We start from the raw sequence: 23,554 nt of genomic DNA on the forward strand, positions 1-23,554 counted from the left end.
CCAGTTCTTCTTACCTGTGATCCGATTCCTCAAGCTTGTATGGAGTTCATTGCTTGCAAGTGTATATCTGGATGTAGGACTCCCAGATGTAGATGTAAAAAGACTGGGCTTTTATGCACAGATATATGTTAATGCGATAAAAGCATTACCAGCTGTATGAACTCGAGGCAGTAAATTAACATATGAAATGGGACTGTGAACGCATACCTTAAGGTTCAAATATTTCAATCTATATGATTTTGAAATAATTATATGATAAACAGTTAAACTGTAAACTGATTCAAAACATAAAAAAAATTAGTGTACTGTATCAAAAATAGCTTTGCAAATATAACCAATTTGAGTTGAATAATATAAAAATAATCAAGTTAAAAGTTTTTTTTAAGCTTTTTTTTCTCTGAACAGAGCACACATTTGGATTAAAAAGTATTTATTTTTGAACAAGAGTGTTGTTTCTTTCATTTGTTACTATGTTACACATCACTTTGATAAAGAAACCCACATATTTCTGGATAATTGTAATAATATTACCCATTTCTATTAGAAATATCATAATTTGGCGGCCATTTTGTTTTCCGCCATTTTAACCTATAAAAAATCATTTGTCAGCTAGCCAATATAAATTTTTGAATTCAGCATACCCAAATTATACTAAAAATGTATATGGGACCAAATACTAACAAAGAAACCCACATATTTCTGGATAATTGTAATAATATTACCCATTTATATTAGAAATATCATAATTTGGCAGCCATTTTGTTTTCCGCCATTTTGACCTATAAAAAATCATTTGTCAGATGGCCAACATATATTTTTGAGTTCAGCATACCCAAATTATACTAAAAATGTATATGGGACCAAATACTAACAAAATGCCTGTACCTCTCACCTTTATTGAAATTTGGACTAGACTATAGAAAACTAATTTGAATTTAATCCATAACTACATAATTTTCTCACTACAAATATTTGCTGTATCTATGCACTTTGCTCTGTTGACAAATATTGAGATATCACACAAGGTGAAACCTTTTAATTTACCAAATATTTATATTGGTCTTTTTATTGTTAAAGTAAAAATTTATTCAGCTCCTGAATAGATCAATTTAATGAAATTTCAATTCTAATTATCTATCTGACTTTATGATCAAATTAAAAGCCTTACAAAATTATCACCATAAAAATCTTGTAGAATTATTGTAAGCCCTAGCTCAAACAAAAATACTTGTTAACTATATACTTTAAAAGTAGGTAAACAAATAACTCCAAAGTTTGTAGGTTTGATAATAAATTCTCCATGAATAAAAAATAATCTAACATTTTTATTCATTAATTATTCACTTTGTATTTTTACTCCATTCGTAATATATCAATAATTTCAACTATATTCACAAACTTTTACACCTGACTTGGCGACCGAGCAGGGATATTTGGTGTTAAAACATGCGGAAAACAGCCCCTGGGAGGAAGATGAAATATTGCCGACATTCACACATGACTTGTGACAGATGTCTTATAATGATTAACCTACCTATTCAATTAACTTATACATATACACTACTTAACATACATACTAGGAAACATGCAGTATGTAGTTGTTGCTGAAAGAAAAAAAATGTGCAGCTTGGCTGGGACTTGGAACAACATTCCCAGCATTGTTTCTGGTCCTTTTTTGGCTGAGCCACCAATCCACTATTACCTGTACAAACTTTAACAAGATATAACAGTGACACAGAAATATCTATTATGAAACAATCCCATGAGTCAATTTTTATTTGCTTAAGCCAGCCTCATTTCAACTGAACATTTTCAATTATTTCTATAATAACAAAGTATTACAAAAATCTTGCTAATAAATCCACACACATTAGCCTCTACCGAAAATGGTTGTACATAATGCTAAAAGTCTGACTAAATTATATCATTTTAAACAAACAAGGTTTTAATGATGTTCCATACACTTTCTGTATCTGCACTTCATATCCAGCGGGAGCTGCATAGAAATGAAACCTGTATCATCCCACAAACCATTCCTACTGTGACCTACTCCAAATGTGACCTATTAGATACATGTTAATGTATAATCATCATTACTTGTCCGACAACAATGTATCTTGGTCAGCAATGATTGTCAATTCCTTCTGACAACTGACCCTAACATATCATACTTGCACATTCTGATGGTGACATGCCCAAACAACTGCCAATGTGGATACATGTGCTGAACAACAGTGACACATGTAAAAAGAATAACAATAGTCCATTCATTTCTGGCTTATGCCCCTTAAACCTGTTTCAATGAATCCATTTAAAAATGTATTCAATGTTTTATCAATAAGAAGAAACCACCTCTATTTATCAATTTCCAGCCATTGTGCTGTTTAAATGTAAAGATGAAACATCAATGACAGGTTCCATAAAGAAATTATAAATTGTCAAAAATTCCTTTTTTTTAAATTCAAAGTGTAAGGTACAGCAAAAGATATGATAAATTAAGGTTTAGGGGTATATCATCAAAACTTAGAAATATTTGATAAACGAACAACATCTTTACCAACAATCTACCTGTCTATTACATATTCTTCCATACAGTGAGTGTCCCATACGTTAGATACTCAAAATACTCTGAAAACTTTCAGCACTGGGACATTATTGCAAATGTATCAAAACAAAGACATGTAACAAATGAAAATGGTGAGTTTTTAAAGGGGTTGAACTGTCCGAAAATGTGGCCCCTTTATGTAGTCCTTTTTTCAAAAGTCAATGTAGAAAGCCATGAGAAAACCAACATAATGGGTTTGCGACCAGCATGGATCCAGACCAGCCAGCACATCCGCGCAGTCTGGTCAGGATCCATGCTGTTCGCTTTCAAAGCCTATAGCAATTAGAGAAACTGTTAGCAAACAGCATGGATCCTGACCAGACTGCGCGGATGTGCAGGCTTGTCTGGATCCATGCTGGTCGCAAACCCATTATGTTGGTTTTCTCATGGTGTGGCTCAAATGGAGAAATAAGTTACTTTTGATTTCAGCTGATCCTATAGAGACCAATGCAAGGAAGGTAAACGATACTTTAATCATGGAAAGAATAGCTTAATAAATTTCACTGTATAAACTACACAAAAGAATGTACCAATCACATCTTTCTGACATGTTGTAGCATAAAATTAACCTCCCAGAATATAAATAAATGTATTTCAAACATACCACAATGTAATGTATCCGAGGAGAGACGGAGGTAAGTGACTGTCACAGTCACCTGCCTTAAGTTACCTGGTATTACATCAAGTGTTTAATGAGAGGTGAAATTAATAACATGACAATTTTATTCTTCAGGGTAACCCATACAATATATACAATATTTAATATAAGAGTATGTGTATCAATGAAACATCAGATCACTGCCTGAATGCACTGTCAATTCATTCTTACATTAAAAATTTATCACTTTTGTATATAGTAAAATTACTTCACACGATTCTATTTAAGGTTCATCTTAGTATATATATATATATATATATATATATATATATATATATATATATATATATATATATATATATATATATATATATATATATATATATATATATAGTATATATAAAGCTGATGGAGTCTTTAAGAAACTGAAATCTTTCAGTAAATCATAGCAATTCTATTTACAAAAATTCTGAAAACAGATCCTAGAACATAGTGTTGAATACAAAGCAGTAGAGTTGACGAATTTCCTTGAAACTGTTCCCTACTTAGTCAACTTCCTACGTTAAACTATCCAAGGTAATATTGCTGTACAAGAGAATTAAGTTCTTAGAAAAAAATCTAACTGATTTTTATGTTGCCCTGTGTGTGAATGTTTGTTTCATCGTAGACAAATAATAAATATGCAGGTATAGACAACATACTAGTAGAAACAGCATTTCAAACCAGGCATTTAAGTCGATGCACACAAATATTACATAAAGATCACATTAAACTTCCAAATAAAACGAAAATGAGATATTTTCCAGTATAAAACTCTACTATCTGCACTATTACAAACTTATATATTGAATATGTGTATTGATTCAGTAATAATTTCAATGTTTACATTCTCACAATAAATAATGCAAAAATAGAACACTATTAAACTGTGTGAAAGACATTATAATCAAGTTCTAGGACAGTTAAACATATCAATAAATCACCTTCATTGTCTACACCTCAGTTAACTAAATTAGAGATTCCAATAAAAAGCATCATCAATACATGCTCTATTTTTCATGGTAAATTTCATACTCATGTCCATGTATCTGCCTGCATGGGTGTCTGATTGTCATGGTAAGGTCAGACCTTGACCTGACCCCTAAAACAATCGAAGACATCTAGTGGCAAAGAGCAATCTTCCTATGAAGTTCAACCACTGTAGACATAGATATTCTCAAGTTATTGACTGGAACCTATTTTAAGTTTCAAGATCACTGTTACCACAACCTTTTACTTACTGGTCCCCAAAACTACAGTAGTCATCTACTGACCACAGGCAATCATCCTATAAAGTTTGATCACTCCAGGGGAAATTGTTCTCTAGTTATTGACCTGAAACCATATTGTTGATGATCGCTGATCGACAAACTGGCTGCCTGACTGGCCAATTATCATAGACACAATATACACCTTCATTTTTGAAAGGGGGAGCATAAAAATAACTAAGTGACGAATGTAAATGCCCCCCTCCCCCCATGCACTGACACAGTACAATGCAATTAAACACACAAAAGATTGCATAATTATGTGGACTGTATGTAAATAGACTCTATGTATATAGTATAGTAACAAAATACTCTATATATATAGTATAGTAACAAAAAACAAAGTCCCATAACTCTACAGAATATTTTTCTGAACGAATCTAACATGCACCATGCACAAGTAAGGTTGGTATCGATCACTTGTATGAAGTTTCATTAAATTGTGTGCAATTGTTTGGGAGATTAGGCGTGCACAAGAATGCATAAGCAGACTCTATGTATATAGTATAGTAATAAAAAGTCCCATAACTCTGCAGAATATTAATCTAAAAGAAAAAACATGTACCATGCACAACTAGGGTTTGTACTGATCCCTTGTGTGAAGTTTCTTTAAATTGTGTGCATGGGTTCGGGAGATTAGGCGCGCACAAGATTGCATATGCAGACTGTATGTATTAACTAAAAACAAAGTCCCATAACTGTGCAGATTTTTTTTCTGAAAGAACCTAACATGCACTATGCACAACTAGGGTTTCATTCAATTGTTTCTAGGGGATGAGGAGAGTTGGTTCACACAAGATTGTGTCTACAGACCTGAAACCAGTATACCCCCCCCCCCCCCCCCCCCCCCCCTTACAACTCCGTATTACACAATTTTGTCTAAGTACTGTATAGGGCTTTAAAATCCCCAGTTCTCTTTTTGGCTATTTTTTCAAAATGGGCTGGTTCGTGGTTTGTTAAATTAGCACATTTTTGTTAAAATGCAAAAAGATATTTGCACTTGATTCCTATACAGTTTTCCTGTACATGCTCTGATATTTACGCCACTGTAACCTGGTCTTATGTATCATTTTTTATGCATTCAAATGCTTAAAATATATAATTTAACCATTAATGGTTGTTAAAAAACAGTTCAACAACAGCTCAGATGTCAAACATCACAGATTTTGAATCCCCAAGTTGGTTCACATACATCTACTACCTTTACCATCAATAGATACTGTCTCTGTACCTTGTTTGAAGTATTTATTTTACATATATCAAATTTTCTGAGTTAATTTACATATTTATACAGCTGATATCAATTATCAAACAAATTAACAAAAAATTAAAAATGTGTTATAATAGCAGTACTGTGACAATAAATCTAAATAATAACTAGTTTTCATTTTGTATATTAGGGTTACTGTGAAATCATTAAATTCCGTGGGCAGGAAATTTTGTGGTTTTGGTCAAAACAGCAATTTCATGGGGATAAGAATTCGTGGATTTCAACTTTTGAACATAGAATGAATGGGAATTTTACTTGTTCATTGGGATCAAATTTTGTGGATTGACTCAACCACGGAATCCATGAAAATTAGTCCCTCACGAATATTAATGATTTCACAGTATTTCTCTAGTTATAAGTAACTAAAAGTATATGGAAATTACCAGTTTTGTGTGGTATAAATTTAACTCCACGTTTTTGACTTTGCTGATTTAAAAAATCCGAGAACATAGCAGAAATAAATACTCTGCAATAAAAGCCTCTGTACACAACATTAACCCTTTAAGATACCCTGCTAAATTTCTATAATGAACTTGTCCATCTTTCAATTTGGACAGTACCATTAACTGTTGAAAGGGGTGCTTACCAAAAAGATACTGACTGAATGACGAACAGTGCAGACCAAGATCAGCCTGCACATCTGTGCAGGCTGATCTTGGTCTGCACTGGATGCAAAGGCAGAATCAGTTGCCACCATCAGGCTAATGGTTTCAAGGAGCCTTTCATTAATAGCAGCAATAACTGACAAAATCTAATTATAAAGCTTACTTTTTTTCTACACTTCCTTTTAGAAAACAATATCCAACATCTTTTATTTTCTGGAAACAATCCAATATATAACCAATACAATATATAAATTATCACATGTATAAACAATATTACATTAACATCATTAATGATGTCACTGTCCAGTTATTATCAAGTATTTATACATTACCTAAAATTACTTAAGCTGACATTGTAACCATTTAGCCAAGATATACTTGTTAATGAAGTCATTAAGTACTCGCAGGCCTCGGGCCACAAGTGTGCACAAGGTGAGATGATTATATCAGATAATTTCTATTTACACAACCGAAGATAACATGTATTTGGATTTTCAAGGATCTTAGATTAGTCTTGGTATTGAACCCACTTTATTTGCATATCCTCGAAACATTTTTGCACTGTCAACAATTACAAAGAAAATATGAAGCAACGGATATAATAACAGTTAGTATGAACAGGTAGGCTTGGAATAAAGAGAATCTCTGACGTTAATAAATCTGTAGCATCTTAAAATCTGAACATTAAGCTCTTGTCTGATGGCAGTCTTCTCTCTAAAATGAAATACTTCTCTTGCAAAAAAAAAGCCAAGTTAAAGACATAATAGCAGAACTACTGAATATAACTGGATTCTGATAAGCCTATGGCTTTAAATATTTCAACCAAGTAAGTATCTATTCCTTTGGTTGATCAAAAACTGTTGAAATATACCTTTGCATACGAAATAAAAAACCAACATGTGTCCATAGGATACTGGTGCCCTCCACTCCTGTCACTGTACACAGTTTCAGGACTCTTATGTGAAACATTTTTAAGATCTATGCAACACAAACTTTAAGCACTTTGTGTATTTTTCACAAAATGAAGGACGATAACTCTGGTTTAGCTAAGTGAAATCCCCAAGAGAACACCAGGTGCACAACTTAACATGCTGAGTAATATTCCTACTTATCCTACATGGACTCTAGAAGAAATATGTCTTAAGATATATACAGCAATATTTTAAGCATTTTATGTGTCAAGAACCATAACTCTGGTCTAACTGGGTGAAATCCAAAACAGAACACCAGCTGCACAACTTCACATACTACATAAAAAATCCTGAAATGTTTTATGACTCTAAATCAGATACTTTTTGAGATACAATGTACATGAGACATAAACTTGTATGCCATTTATGCATATTTTTTACTTAATCAAGGGCCATAACTCTCATTTAACTGACAGAAATCCCAACAAAACCACAGGTGCACAACTTCACATGTTTTATAATATTCCTTTAGTGTTTCATAATCCTGGGTAAAACACTTTCTGCGATACATGTGACACAAACTGAGGCCCTTTTTATGCATATTTTTGACTAAGTCAAGAATTATAACTCTGGTCTGGCTGTGTGAGATCCCTATTAAAACACCAGGTGAACAGGTGCACAACTTCCAGTGCTGAATAACAATCCTGTAAGGTTGATGACTCTGGGTCAAATTTTTTTTTGAGATATGCAAAACACAAATTTGGATGGACAGATGGATGGACAAGGGCAATTCTAAGTGCTTCCCCCAAAATTTAGAGGTGCACAAAAAATACCAAAACACTATTGGCCTTATACAATAAAGCATCACTATACCCAAATACTTACATCATGATATCCTCGAGATTCCGCACTACCCAGCTCTGCCTCCATACTGTCAGCCATCTTTGGTTGTGAACGTAATCTCTCCAACATCTCAATTTCTTGCAATTCAAGATTTAAATTTTCTAAGTTGAGAGCAAGCTCCCCTTGCTTGTCTGGTTTACTACATTTTGTACTGAGATCACCACTTAAACTTCCAGAACCATTCAAAGAAACCTTATCCAAACCGAAAACTTTGTCAATATTTTTACGGGCCTCATCTTCATCTTTGGAGTCTTTTTCTTCCTCGATGGTATATGTACCAGCTTCACTAACCTTGTCTTCCTCCTTTTTCTCAGAAACCTCCTCGTTGGATTTCTTCAAAACAGACACAGGCACTTCCTTTGATCTGATCTTTTCTAATTTTGTACTTGGGGTAAGATCTTGTGACTGAGTTTTTCTTGATCTTTCTGAGTCATATTTCATTGCCTCATGGTACATGTCATACTCAGTTAAAGTTCCTCCTGTCCCTTTGGTTCTGAGACTATCAACACTTCCTGTTGAATTATTTTGGAACATTTTGTCAATGAGATAGGTGGCTTTTTCATTGTTATATTGTACAGAAGATGCAAGAATCTCTTGGCTAACGGCTTTTCGTGCACGTATCACAGATTTTGGCTTTGACTGACTACTGGACGCAAGTATTCGGCGTTTCACTGTTGATGACTTTGTGGCTATAAAATGCAATAAAAATATTAGTATTTTCTCAATTGAACAATGTTATAAATATCACATATATTTAAGATCAAAAGTCAAAACATTTCTTTTAATCTTCTGACATCAAATGCTTACAAAAGGAGCAAAATTGATGATTTTCAGAAAGATACTGATTATATGTCTAGCATTCTCTGTTCAAAATTCAGTGGAACATAAAATAGCTGCAAGCAAAAAATATTCTTTACTGCCAAATGGAAAGTATAAATTATAAGGGAAGTTACTCTGCTCATCCTACTACGTCAACTAATTATTACTGTGCCCACACTTCTTTCCCTTCATTTATTTTCCTACCTAGAATACATAGTTTAAATTGAGTTGAAATTAAGTTTATCCTTCCCTTCACTGGTGACTTCGACTGTGGGCTAACACAGTTAGATATCCTTCAAAATATGTGCTGGTAAACAGGGGCTCAAACATTTATCTTCAGAAGTGACCTTGACCTGGTGCAGTTGGAACACAGATTCTGCACCTTGTCTTGACAGGCAGAATATTTCACCCAAACTCCAGAGGTTAAGCAGATATGCACCAGACACAAAGAATGAAACGTTTGACCTTCAGTCATGACCCTAATACTGGGCCAGGACAAGTGTGTTCTGCATGTCATCTTGACTGGTGGGACACTCAATTTAAGTCTTTAGAAAAACTTTCTCAAGGTGAAAGGAATCAAAGGCCAAAACTTTTGACTTCCTGCTGTGACCTTGACCTTGAGTTTTCACATCTGTAACATTGGTGCTTCAAATCATCTTGACGGATAGAACAAACGACTGAAGATTCACATGAACAAGACAGGTACCTTGCCCTTCAGTTGTGGCCCAGACCTTGGGCAAGCCCAATCTTTAACATGGGTATTGACTAGACATGAAATCCAAGTCGCAAACACTGAAACATCAGTTGGGACCTTGAACTTTGGTGGGCACAATCGGACCATGGTACTACATGTATGTTCTTTTACAGATAATTAATTCAATCAAGTTTCATACATATCCTTCAACGAGTTTAGAGGACACAGAATGGACACAATTTGACATAATTATAAACTGACTGAAAAACTGAAAACTTCATCCATCCACCTTTGATAGGAGATAAAAATTCATTCACATTTAATAGTTGTACCTTTTGAATATGAGCTATCATGATTCTCATCATCCATGCTTCTGGATGACAAAGATGATGATTTACTCAGCATCCTCTGGCGCTTGGCTGAAGCTGACTCTGGTGTCGCAGAGCTGTTCCACAGTTCATCGATCTTGTGTTGTCGGGTAGGTGAAATATCACGTCCCTCTGACACAGCTCGTCCAACAACTTTACTTGTTGACTGTAGGGGAAAACAACATTTTTCTAAGATTGAAATTTTTCAGCATTTATTTTGGAGCATTTCCTTTGTAAATGTGTAAAATTTAATGATGTTTCTCTTCCCTTATTTTTATGACTGTCAACATCATTATCAACAACAGCTGTAGAATTTAACAAATTCATTAAACTTAACTACAAATACCATAAAATTTGAAAACTGCCTGAATTTCTACTACCTGATGAATGTGTAAAATTCATTAGCTGTTCAAAGTTTTGATTTTTATTGATGAAAGTTCTAAAGATTATCAAATAAAATAATGTACATTTTACAAAACAAGAGCACCACCCATGGGTTCCAATGCTTGACATCTAAGGCAGTAAGCAAGACATTTATGGTTCTTGACCTATTTACTTGCCTGATGGGTTTGGCATTCTTATTCAACTAATGTGAATAAATACAAGAGTATAAAGAATGTAGATTAAAAACTAAAGCTCATTCACTGTCCTAGAAAACTGGACCTTAATAGAAGTCTTAACCAGTATGTGGACATCGGCAATCAACTGACAACAATATCTTGTTGATGTTTTAAAACCAGAAAAGCTAGCAACTGTAAGCAATCACTTTAAGCGAACCAATGTTTTTTTAACACTGACACTACCCTCTAACACCATTTTTTTAACAAAACGAAAATTACTTCACTTCGGATTATGAAAAAGAAGTGTCATCCATGATTTGTTTTTCCTGTACAGACACTAAACCTGATACTATGGTGTCAACAGTTCAAGTCAAGGTACTTTACTGTAGGTCTGAGTCACAGTAATTACTTGTGTTCAAAACAGTTTTTTTTTTCCCTAATAAAGGATGAAGAGGCAATCAGAGGTCATTAGCAGGACACGGGTGGATAAATCTGTGTAAAATCTGTATTCAGTATCCAAATTTTAACAATGGTTACAGCTCTATAACTTATTATACCATAACATCAAAGAAATATTTAATCTAGTCTCATACACTGATGAATATATAAGTACACCATCTTAAAGTGAATTTACAACATAATGGTGTATCAACAGTAAAATCTTGCATCAGCAGAATCATACAAGTAGAACTGATAACTACCGTCTCCGTTTAAAAGTTAAACCTTCATGTTTGGCCATCTTAGGATTTTTTTTACCATTTAATGTGGGAATACAATGAGCATATCTTTGGAAAATGACATGAAATGAATCTCTAATCCAATCAGAAAATTCCACCAAAACCTGGTAGAAAAATGAAAAATGTAATAAAAGGGAACCTTAGTAGGAGCTAGGTTTGGCATAATAGAAACCAGTTGAAACTAAACTCAGTTTCTACAATATAGTAACTTCAGGATTTTGCATCATTCAGAGAAAATTTTATTTTACTTTTCCTGAAAAGGTTTTTCTTATAGATTCATTATCTTTAATTTAAAATTATGTGTGAATGCTTTTGTATCTTCTGCATTGATTTTCTAATTGTCACAAAACAACATACTAGATCCTCTCCTCACCAAAACAAAACTGATGATGTGTTCTTAATGCAACTTTTGTCATGTCTCCTGACCTTTTTGCTTCATACACTTTTAAATTTGTGTCAACGTAACTGTCAATTTCTGTGCATATAAAAGAAAAGACTAAAATACTCCAAGACAAAATGCTAGTAATCATATCATCGTAAAACAAGAGGGCCATGATGGCCCTATATCGCACACCTGAGATTAGTTGCCTGCTTGAACAGTCAAAGTTTCTATAAAAACAGGCAGGTACTGTGTGTGTGTTGAGGTGGGGGGGGTGGTAAGACATCGGGGGAATGGGGGTAATGATTTGATATGACAATATATCAACATGAAGATTTTTAAAGTTTCCACTACATTAATAAGGTGTAAAGTGACCACACCTCGTAGTGGCAATGCTTTTTCATGAAACAGAATAATTTGTACAATCTTCGTAAAGGGTCACCCAAGAAACATTTGTGTAAAATTATTTTAAAATTAGGCCTGCTGTTTCTGACTAATATTTTGTAAGTTTCCAATATATACATAATGGAAAAAGCGACCGGGCCCTCTGGCAGCCATGTTTTTTGAGGAATCTAAATAAGTTTAGTAAAGGATCACACAAGAACCATTTGTGTGAATTTATTTCGATATCAGGCCAGCAGTTTCACACCAGAAGATTTTTAAAGTTTCCACTATATACATAATTATAGGGAAAATAGAACACTCCCTTTGGCGGCCATGTTTTTTGAGGAATAGGAATAATATGAACAATCTTGGCAGAGGGTCACACAATGACTATTTGTGTGAAACTGAATTCAAACAAGAGCACCGCCTTGCGGATGCTGACGCTCATCTGATTTTTTTTGTGTAATAGAAATATTGTCCTACCCATGATTTTCTAAGTCTAAAAAGGGCCATCATTCTTGCAAAAAGCAGGATAGAGTTATGTTTCTTGATGTACAGTGTCCACTTATGATGGTGAAAAACTGTTGCAAGTTTTAAAGCAATAGCTTTAATAGTTTATGAGAAAAGTTGACTTAAACATAATACTCAACCAAGAAAATGATTTTCTAAGTCCAAAAGGGGCAATAATTATTGCAAAAAGCAGGATGGAGTTATGTTGCTTGCTGTACAGGGTCAGCTTATGATGGTGAACAAGTGTTGCAAGTTTCAAAGCAATAGCTTTGATAGTTTAAGAGAAAAAGTTGACCTAAACATAAAACTTAACCAAGAAATCTGATATTTTCTAAGTCAAAAAGGGGCCATAAATCTTGCAAAAAGCAGGACGGAGTTATGTTTCTTGCTATACAGGGTCAACTTATGATGGTAAACAAGTGTTGCAAGTTTTAAAGCAATAGCTTTGATAGTTTAGGATAAAAGCTGACCTAAACATAAAACTTAACCAAGAAAACTGATTTTCTAAGTCCAAAAGGGGCAATAAATCTTGCAAAAAGCAAGATGGAGTTATGATTCTTGACGTACAGGGTCTGCTTATGATGGTGAACAAGTATTCCAAGTTTCAAAGCAATAGCTTTGATAGTTTAGGAGAAAGTTGACCTAAACATAAAACTTAACCAAGAAATCTGATATTTTCTAAGTACAAAAGGGGCCATAAATCTTGCAAAAAGCAAGATGGAGTTATGTTTCTTGCTATACAGGGTCAGCTTATGATGGTGAACAAGTATTCCAAGTTTCAAAGCAATAGCTTTGATAGTTTAGGAGAAAAGCTGACCTAAACATAAAACTTAACCAGGCAACGCCGACGCAGACGCCGACGCCGACGCCGACGCCGACAACCGCTCAAGTGATGACAATAACTCATCATTTTTTTTCAAAAAATCAGATGAGCTAAAAAGGGCCATCAGTTTCATAAAAGAAGAATTTCAAAGTTAATCAAATATATACATACAGGGAAAAGTGACAATGCCCCCTGGCCGCCATGTTCTTTGACAAATCATAAAAATTTGAACACTCTTGACAAAGGGTTACATAAGGACAATCTGTGTGAAATTACTTTAAAATTGGACATGCAGTTTAAGAGATGTCATTGCCCCTATTGCAACCAGGTGGAACCATTTGAACAACTTTGGAAGAGGGCCACCCAAGGAATTTCCAGGCCAAGTTTCATCCACTTCCATCAAATGGATTCAGAGGAGATGGTGTTTGAAGGAAAGTGTGGTCAGGTGCTGGACGGCCGGACGGTGAAACTAGCAACCATGGTCCACTACATCGAGGCCATTTTTCTAGATGGAGAGTGACATTTAACATACTCGGTTGAGGCAATGTGATGCCATATTAGAAGCATGGTCAGACAGGCAAAAAAATCCAATCATAAAATGCTCACCCTACCACTATTTGTCACAGGTTATATGAATTTATCTCAAAGTTGATGACATTTGTGTACTTACACTCGAGGTGGATTTTTCATGAGAAACTTTTTCAACAGGTTTTTCCTTGCTTGATGACTTAGATGCTGATGATTTTTCTGAAGACTTTTCCTGCCTCTCTCTAAAGCTTTTCCGTAATCTTGAAGGCATAAAATCTCCAATACTTTTTCCTTCAAGATGAGGCTTAGATTCATCCCCAAAGTCTACGGTAAAAGCCATATTAGTAATTCCTTCTGGGGTTCTAGACTGATTAATTGGCACTGTAGAATTTTCTGATTTTGGCACATTATTATTGGAGTGAGTTACATCACGTTCTGAGTGTTTATCTGCACTGTTTGAGACATTGGTCCTCGAATCCTCTGATGTAACAGAGTCTCTGTTTGACTCTTGATCCATGCTACTACCATTGGATCTTAGTTTTTCTGAAATTGAAAAAATAGTACTTATATCAAACAGAATCAATTAACACATGGGAAGCTGCAATGGCCCAGTCAAACCTGCCTGAAAGTTCTTAAAATCAAAAGGATAAAATGAATATAACTTATGTTAAACCTTTCTGATTCACATAAAAAATTCAGGAATTTTAAAACAGCAACTGATATTAGATAAATAAAGTAATAGAACAGAGTTGTTAAATAATGAATATTTTAATCTGTATGATACAAAGTACAGCTAAATCCTCCTATTTTACACGAAATCTTAACACTTTAAAGTTTCTTTCTATTGCAAATAACTTTGAATAAATTGACATAAAGATGTAGATGCAGCTGGGAATATCTGGTTTGAGAATAACTGATTTGATGGTAATGAGGCTCTGCTGAGTTACTGCCAAAACAATTACCTGAGAGTTTTCAAGGTTCAGACCCCCTGTGTCCTTTACCTTTGATCTAGGCACCCCAAAAATAATAGGGGTCATCTACTTCATAAACCAATCAAGCTACCAAACTTGAAGGTTCTGGGGCCAGTAGTTCTCAAATTATTGAGCAGTAACCATTTTAAAGGTTTGGGCCTCTGTGACCTTGACCTTTGACCATCTGATCCCTGAAACAATAGGTGTCATCTACTTTATAAGCCCAATCCAGCTACCAAATTTGAAGGTTCTGGATAAAGTGGTTCTCAAGTTATTGACCCCAAAAAGTGTAGGGTTTATCTTCTTCATAATTAAGCCCAATCATGCTACTGAGGTCTTGGGTAATAATAATAATAATAATAATAATAATAAAGACTTTATTTAACGAGGCTACATATTCGCCAAAACGATCTTCCATATGTGCCTCAACATTTTTACAACATTTACATCAAATAACAGTAGCAATAATATTAAATACAGAATTAAACAATTACAAAATGAAATAAACACAAAATGTTAATCAGTAGTAAGAAAAATCACAGAAACAAAATTACAAACATAAAATTATATATAAGCATGGAATAATAATTTTGACTGAAGGAAAGTTAGCCAGAGTACTTCCACTTTAAATAAGCTTTTTTGAAATTTTCAGTATTTTCAGATTGGCGTACAAAGAGAGGTATATTATTCCAGATTTTAGTTCCAGAATAAGAAAGTGATTTTCGATAAAACTCAAGATTAGGCTTAGGAATATATAGATTAAGATTATTTGTTGATCTGAGATTTCGGTTATGTAGAGTTGAAGCAAATTGAAATTTTTCTTTCATGTAGCATGGCGAGTTTTCGTCATTTAATGATTTGTAAATTAAAACAGCTTTTTTGTACTCAACTCTGTCGTTAAATTTTATCCATTTTAATTCTTTGAAAGAGGGTCAGATGGTGCATCTGCCTCTTTATCAAGAATAATGCGAGCTGCACGTTTCTGAAATTTTATCATTCTCTCAAGAAGTTCATTTGAGCAGTTTCCCCATATTGAACAGCAATAGTCTATATGGGGTAAGATGTAAGCATTGTAGAAAAGTTTCCTGGCATGTATATTAAGGAATTGTTTTATCCGTAAAAGAAGATAGAGATTACTGTTGCATTTCTTTATTCTTTGTTCCACTTGTAGTTTCCAGTTTAGGCAATTGTCAACTTGAACTCCAAGAAGTTTTTCAGATTTAGTGAACGCTATATCAGTGTTAAGTAACCGAAGAGGTGCATTTGTTGGTGCTTGAATGTCATTTTGGGTCTTTTTGGAGGCTGATATGTACATAGCTTTGGTTTTGTCTGTATTAGGTATCATTGCACTATGATTGCACCATTCTTGAATAGAGTCTAGGTCTTTTTGAAGTTTTAAGTTTAATGTTTCAGTTGAATGCCCCGTAGCACTTATGGTAGCATCATCTGCAAACATATCCATTTCTGAGTGTTCAAGATGTAGGGGTAAATCATTTATATAGGTAAGGAATAAGATGGGTCCTAAGACAGATCCTTGAGGGACTCCAGAAGATACATCCAGAGCCTCAGAAAAGGTGCCTGACACAGATACTTTCTGAGATCTTTCTGTTAAGTATGATTGAATCCACTGTAGCGTATGGTTTGAGATATTGTAACAACTAAGTTTTTCAATGAGTAGTGTATGGTTTACCAGATCAAAGGCTTTTGTTAAGTCTAGAATATGGTACCAACAAGATTATTGTTATTGATTTGCTCAATCCAGTTGTCTACTATGGATGTTAGACCAGTTTCACAAGAGTGATTTGTTCTAAACCCAGATTGTTTTTTATGAAAAAGGTTATTGTCTTCAAGAAATTGTTTAAGGTTATCAGAGACATGCTTTTCAATGAGTTTTGATAAAACAGGTAAAATAGAAATGGGTCTATAGTTATTTTTATCAGATTTAGACCCTTTTTTGTGGATTGGGATAACTTTAGCCATTTTAAATGCAGTAGGGAATTTAGCTGTATCAATACTGAGGTTAATGATTTTAACTAAGTGTCTTGAAATAACATGACAGCTTAGTTTTAAGAAACGAGCACTTATTTGGTCAAGGCCAGTTGCTTTGCTACAGTCAAGGGTTTCAAGCATGTTCCTCACAAATTTTTCAGAGACTGGGGGAATTTGAAACTTTTGATCAGTTTTTAGACAATGTGAATTATGATTTCTTAATAGGGTTTTGTATGATTCAGGATAGCTATCAACATTAGGTGCTCTTTTGAAAATATTGGTAAAGAATTCATTAAACTGCGCTGCACTTTGATAAGGATCAGTAATTGGATCTCCATTATCATCATTTATGTAATGAGTTTGAGTATTAGTACTTTTCCCAGATAAGTGCTTTAAATTTTGCCACATTTTCTTTGTGTCTTTTTTATTTTCGTTGATCACTGTGTTGAAAAAAGATTTTTTAGCATCTATTGTTAGTTGCTTTACTTTTGTACGAAGTATTTTATAATTCTCATAATTACCAGACTTCTTTGCTTTATCCCTTTCTTTAATTGTTTCAGCTATTGTATTATTGAACCAATCAGGTTGATTAGCATGTTTAACTCGCCTTGTTATATGTGGTGCGTGTTTGTTTAAAACTGACGTAAAAGTATTAGTAAAATAGTCTAGGGCATCATCAGCATCTGTAAATATGTCAAGGACAGACCAAGGTTGATTTTGTAAATCAGTTAAATAGTTGTCTTCATTAAATGTTTTCATGCTTCTATAAGTTATTACAGAATGTACAGGTCCATGTTTTGGCTTACTTCTAGACTTGCGCACAAAACAGACAGGATAGTGATCACTCAGTGTGAGGACTGGTACATGTATTTTATATATGTTATCAGGAACATTTGAATAGACATGATCAATTATAGTAGAGGTAGTGGAAGTAACTCTGGTTGGTGATTGAACAAGTTGTTTAAGGTTAAATGTTTCTGTTACATGATTCCATGTGGTATTGACTGTTGCTGAATTGACATAATTATAGTTAAAGTCTCCAAATAAAATAACTTCTTTCCCCTCTATAAAAATTTTCTCAAGTATTTCTTCAATATCATCATTCCAGCTTGCAGGTGATGAAGGAGGTCTATAGATATATCCAATAATGAAAGATTTTTGATTTTCACATTTAACCTCAATCCATATTGCTTCTATTGTTGTTTTATTCAAATCTATCCTTTGATAGCAAGGGTAACACAATTTTGCATATAGTACAACACCACCTCCATTTGAGCCTCTGTCATTACGGATTAACTGATAATTTTCCAAAACATATTCATTGTCAGAATAATTTTCATTAAGAAATGTTTCACATAAGCCAATAAAATCGAGTTCTTTTACACTATCAATTGTATGCTTAAATTCATCAAATTTGTTGCTTATATGGCAAATATTTAGATGCATAAAGTTTAAACCTGATTTATCAAATAGATTACTAGAAAAGAGTTTATGAGAGTTATTTAGAGTGTTAGAACCACAGAAATTATTACTAATGTAACTTCTGACAGAGTGTTCATTTATGCCCACCAGAATGGCATCATCATTGGTAGCTGATGAGAGCCTTTTCCTTGTTGCCAGTGCTTCGTTTGATGTCTCCCCTTGTGGCTGTTGATATACGGTTGTTTCCAGGGCTGTCTGTTGATTGGAGGTCGCCCTCTGTATCCTTGGTGACTCTTGTTGTATGGGAGGCCTTGCTTGTGAAAATTTTCCTTAAGGTTGGCAGAGATTTTGATTTCAGCAAAGAGTGTCCTTTTCATGTTTTTAACTAGAGTAGCTGCCCCAGTTTGTGTAAGATGTACTTCATCATGGTACAGAGATTTGTCCACAGAACCATTTTTCATGAAACTACTGGTGTTGTCCAAGAACACGTGGTCATTGACCTTGCAAAATTCAGCTAGATTTGAGTTTATTTCAGTGATTGGTTTGGTGGAGAGTTTATCATGCTTCTTTGGTAAAATGGAAGACATAACTATCTTTGTATTCTGATTGATTGATTTCACTTCTTGTGTAAGAGCCTTGAAATGATCAATAACTCTATCAGTAGATTCTGCCTCTGAGACATTATTGATACCGACATGAATTATAGTTACATCACTCTGAGATATGTATTCTTTTGTACTTCCAGAGTTCAGATTGTTAATGATGTCTTGGACTTTGGCTCCTGGGTAAGATTTAATTTGAGTGTCCAAAATTTCTCCTGAGAATTTCTTTCTATTAATTATCTTTGTGACAGAGTCTCCAAGAATACAGATTTTAGGTTTTTGGTTGGGTTCTGTTGATATAACATTGGAGTTTCCTTTTAATTCTGACGAAGTTCCTTTTTCGGTCAAAGGCTGACTTGTTGTTGTTTCATTTTCCAGCAGATGGGTTTGAGTTTTTCTCAAGTCATTTTCATCTTCACTTGACAGTTGTTTCCTTAGCTGTACAACTTCAGCTTGAAGTAGATACAAGTCTGTGTTTGTTGGCAAATTGTTAGTTCTGTTCTGTAGCAGCTGCAGCGTTGACGAAAAATGTGAAATTGTATCTTTAATTTCTGTTATATCTGTTTGGATTGTGTCCATACTTTCTTTCTCTTTCTCATTGTATGCCACTTTTTCTCGAAGAACTTTGTTTTCCTGCTTTATTGTCTGATTTATTTGTTTCAGTTTTGATATTTCTTCTTCCTGTGTTACAATCTGTGAAAATAAGTCACTATTGTCAGTGTTTTTGGAAGATTTCTTGGGTCAAGTGGTCTTCCAGTTATTGGGCAGAAACCGATCACTGCGACCGACACGACCAACAGGTGCAAAGAACTAGTGCATCTAAGTCTACACTACGCACTTACATGTAACATTTGGATAAAAGTAGACACAAAGTATCTACATCTATTTTATTACTTTAACATGCAATATTTGTTCCGCAGCGACTGGTTGTACAAATGTAAATTTAAATTCAATAAGTTTATCTCATCTGTCTGTAAGGATGAAAAGGATTAAGTGAATTTAAATCTCTTACATTTGTTACAAAAAACACATGTATTTAAACAGTTTTATGATTTACCTCATTTACAGTTCCATATTGATGCTTTTAATTTTATGTAATTTCATATTAAAAACAGATACAGCAGCTATCCAAGTAGAGAATACCCATAACTGTATGGTCAGACAGGCAATACTTAAGGTCAGAGCCATAACAGGAGATGATAAAACAAGAGCTGTCTGTTGACAGCGCGCTTGACTATTCGAAGAATTGATGGAAGTATGGGGTCAAAATATTACCAGAGATTTTATGCAAAACTTAACTAATTTCTATGTCAAAAAAGGGCCATAACTGAGCTAAAGTCCTTTTCCCAGTTATGTAGTCCTGCCTATATAATTATATAGACTATGATGGTGAACAGTTAGTGGTCTAAGTTTCAAAGCCATATGACAAACAGGTTAGGCAAACTATGGACTGGTATGAAAAATTTAACTGATTTCCAAGTCCTAAAAGGGCCATAATTGAGCCAAAATAGTTGACAGAGTCATGTACTCTTGCCTACAGATGGAGATCATGACGATAAACAAGTGTTCAAAGTTTCAAAGCCACATGTCAAATAGTTTTGACATTGACTTGTACGAAAACTGAACTAATTTCCAAGTCCAAAAAGGGCCATAATTAAGCCAAAATAGTTGACAGAGTTACGGACTCTTGCCTACAGGTAGAGACTAATATAATAAACAAGTGTTCAAAGCTTCAAAGCCACATGTCAAATAGTTTTAAATTTTACAAAACATGGACTCGTATGAAATCTTAAACAATTTCCAAGTTCAAAAAGGGCCATAATTCAGCCAAAATACTTGACAGCGTTATGTACTCTTGCCTAAAGGTAGAGACTGTTATAATAAACAAGTGTTCCAAGTTTGAAGTAAATATCTTTGATGGTATACAAGATATTACCATTTCATAAAAACTTTAACCAACGCCGACGTAAGTAGCATAGCTCTCCATACTCTTCGAATAGTCAAGCTAAAAAGAATGATTTCAATATGCTAATCAAATATTCAAACTCATGACAAATATATGAGATATCAATTACTTAAATTAGGAATTAATAAGAAATTAAATGTTCATAACAAAAAATGTGGCTGCCATATTAAAACCACAGGCATTAATATGATCCTTTAAAGTTACTACTTTACAGGCATCATAAATGAAAGAAATAGAGACAGAACATGCCCCACCCTCCTTACAAACTAGAAATGTGTCCATGGGACACAGATGCCCCCACTACATGACAAAGGACACAAATTTTTTCCTAGGTCAGGGGCCATAACTCCTACAATACTGAATGAATCCGGACGCGAAACCCCAGGTGCACAACTGCACATGCTGACCAACATTCCTGTAAACTTTGGTGACTCTAGGTCAAATACTTATGGAACTACGCGCGACACAACATTGAAATTACCAATTTTTAACTAAGTCAGGGGCCGTAACTCCTACATGACTGAATGAATATGGACGCGAAACCCCAGGTTCACAACTGCACATGCTGACCAACATTCCTGTAAACTTTGGTGACTCTAGGTCAAATACTTTTGGAGCTAGGCGCGACACAATACTAAAATGACCAATGTTTACAAAGTCAGGGGCCATAACTCCTACATGACTGAATGAATCCGGATGTGAAACCCCAGGTGCACAACTACACATGCTGACCAACATTCCTGTAAAGTTTTGTGACTCTATGTCAAATACTTTTGGAGCTAGGCGTGACACATTCTCGGACGGACGAACAAGGGCAAATCTATATCCCCCCCATAAAAAATGCACCAGAAAAAAAGAGAAAACATTGCAAAAACTGTATCAATGAGCAAATAAAATTTTACTGTGTTAATGAAACTATTATGTACTTACAACAGTGATGAGATTGTCCTAATTACATAATTTATCATACCTGTCAGGGCTTTTTTAATTTCAAGTGAACCTCCCATACTTTAACCTCCAAATACTTAAGTAAAGATGACTCAATCAGGTTTATATAATTACACCATATTAAAATTTTAAATGAAACACTTCATGAAAAATCTTGAAAAAGTTACTTATAACAAAATCTATGCAGTATCTTACAAATTGTAACATGTATCACCTGTATCCTGTTGGTGTACAAATCCTATGAAAACATACCAACAAACTAACATTTAGTAAATCAACAAACAGAAAACTTACTTCTAAAAGCTGCTCTCACTTTTCCGATCATTTTATCTGTTGGATTTTCAACTGTTTATCAATAATCAAACATACTTTTTCACAATTTTCTTTGCCTACCAGAAATCATGCATACAAAATCGGATCTTGACTGTATGTTATAAATCGACACAAGTAGTTTTGGTATATAAATTGAAGAAAGAGATAATGCCTATTAGTCCTATCTCAGTAACCAGAGGTATGTATGTGCTGTGAATTAAATAAACGATTAATTTATACATCCTCTCTTTGTCCACAACCTTACCACTCTGTCTCTCCTTAGGAATTTAGCTATGGAAAGCCATTAATTTAAAAGGTCACACATTTGTTAATCTCCTTAAATCCAGAAATGATGATAGGGAAACGACAGTTATTACTTGGACATCGCTCTGAACTGACCAGTTAGTTTTAGTGACAAGACCACTGACCACAGTATTTTACTACAGACACAAAATGAATCAATGTAAGACATGACAGTCTCTTATACAAAAGCCCCGATTCAGCAAGACACCTAATTTGACAATCCAGCAAGACATCTAATTTGACAATCGATATCTAAGCTTGTGTTACAAAAACTATTAATAGTGTAATATTGTACAACCAGACTCTTTCAACTGTTTCAAGTTACTATTTCTGTTATTTACTGTATAATTAATTAGTTCATATATATTCAAACACCAATACTTGGAATCAGACTAAATACTGATAAATCAGTATTAAAAACATTATGCCTGATTGATGATTAATTATGACGAAAATCTACTAAGAACAAATGTTCTTAGTAAAAAATAAACAACACTGCATCACCTCAACGCAAGAAGTGGATAACTGCATTGACTTAAAGGACTTATTCACTTTTTTCGCTAGTGTTGTTTATTTTTTTACAACACTGCATCGCCTAAGCGCCAGAAGTGGATAACAGCACTGACTTAAAAAAGGACTTATTAACTTTTTGCGCTAGTGTTGTTTATTTTTTACTAAGAAAAGTTTTAATTCGTAGAATTATCTTTACATATTATACTGTATTCACAATGCATTCCTTTGTAATTCTTGCAGGACTATCACATGCAGTAAGTTGCAGTAAATGTTGGTCAACAATACCATTGTTGTACTCACACTTGACACCTTTGTAAAGATTGCAAGAATAATAGTGTCGTGATAAATGTCAGCCATATACAGAACATGTTTGTCACAAAAGTCATTCTCAAAACATTACAATGGATAACTTTTTTATTCTTTCATATACACTCTGAAATTGCACACTGCCCCAGTTTGGACTAAAATGTTTGGTACTGGTTTAAGCCATTTACAACAGTTGTGGTCAGTTAAATTTATAATGCTAG

General features: G+C 34.1%; 1 protein-coding gene across 12 annotated transcripts in view; it reads right to left on the bottom strand.

Annotated features, from left to right (window-relative positions):
* Window positions 1–23,554, bottom strand: part of LOC123531546 (centrosomal protein of 170 kDa protein B-like) — a 163,444-nt gene that overhangs the window by 30,577 nt on the left and 109,313 nt on the right. For 11 of the 12 annotated variants that reach the window (XM_053553235.1, XM_053553237.1, XM_053553218.1 and 8 more), the window contains 3 exons: window positions 14,144–14,544; window positions 10,045–10,246; window positions 8,182–8,888 (listed from right to left, as the gene is read on the bottom strand). In XM_053553235.1, coding sequence (XP_053409210.1) covers window positions 8,182–8,888; window positions 10,045–10,246; window positions 14,144–14,544 — 1,310 coding nt within the window. Of the gene's footprint in view, window positions 1–8,181; window positions 8,889–10,044; window positions 10,247–14,143; window positions 14,545–22,193; window positions 22,240–23,554 lie in introns of those variants that run through there. The other variant, XM_053553261.1, reaches the window with a different exon arrangement.

The sequence above is a fragment of the Mercenaria mercenaria genome, chromosome 1 (genome assembly GCF_021730395.1).
Source record: "Mercenaria mercenaria strain notata chromosome 1, MADL_Memer_1, whole genome shotgun sequence".
Lineage (NCBI taxonomy): Eukaryota > Metazoa > Mollusca > Bivalvia > Venerida > Veneridae > Mercenaria > Mercenaria mercenaria.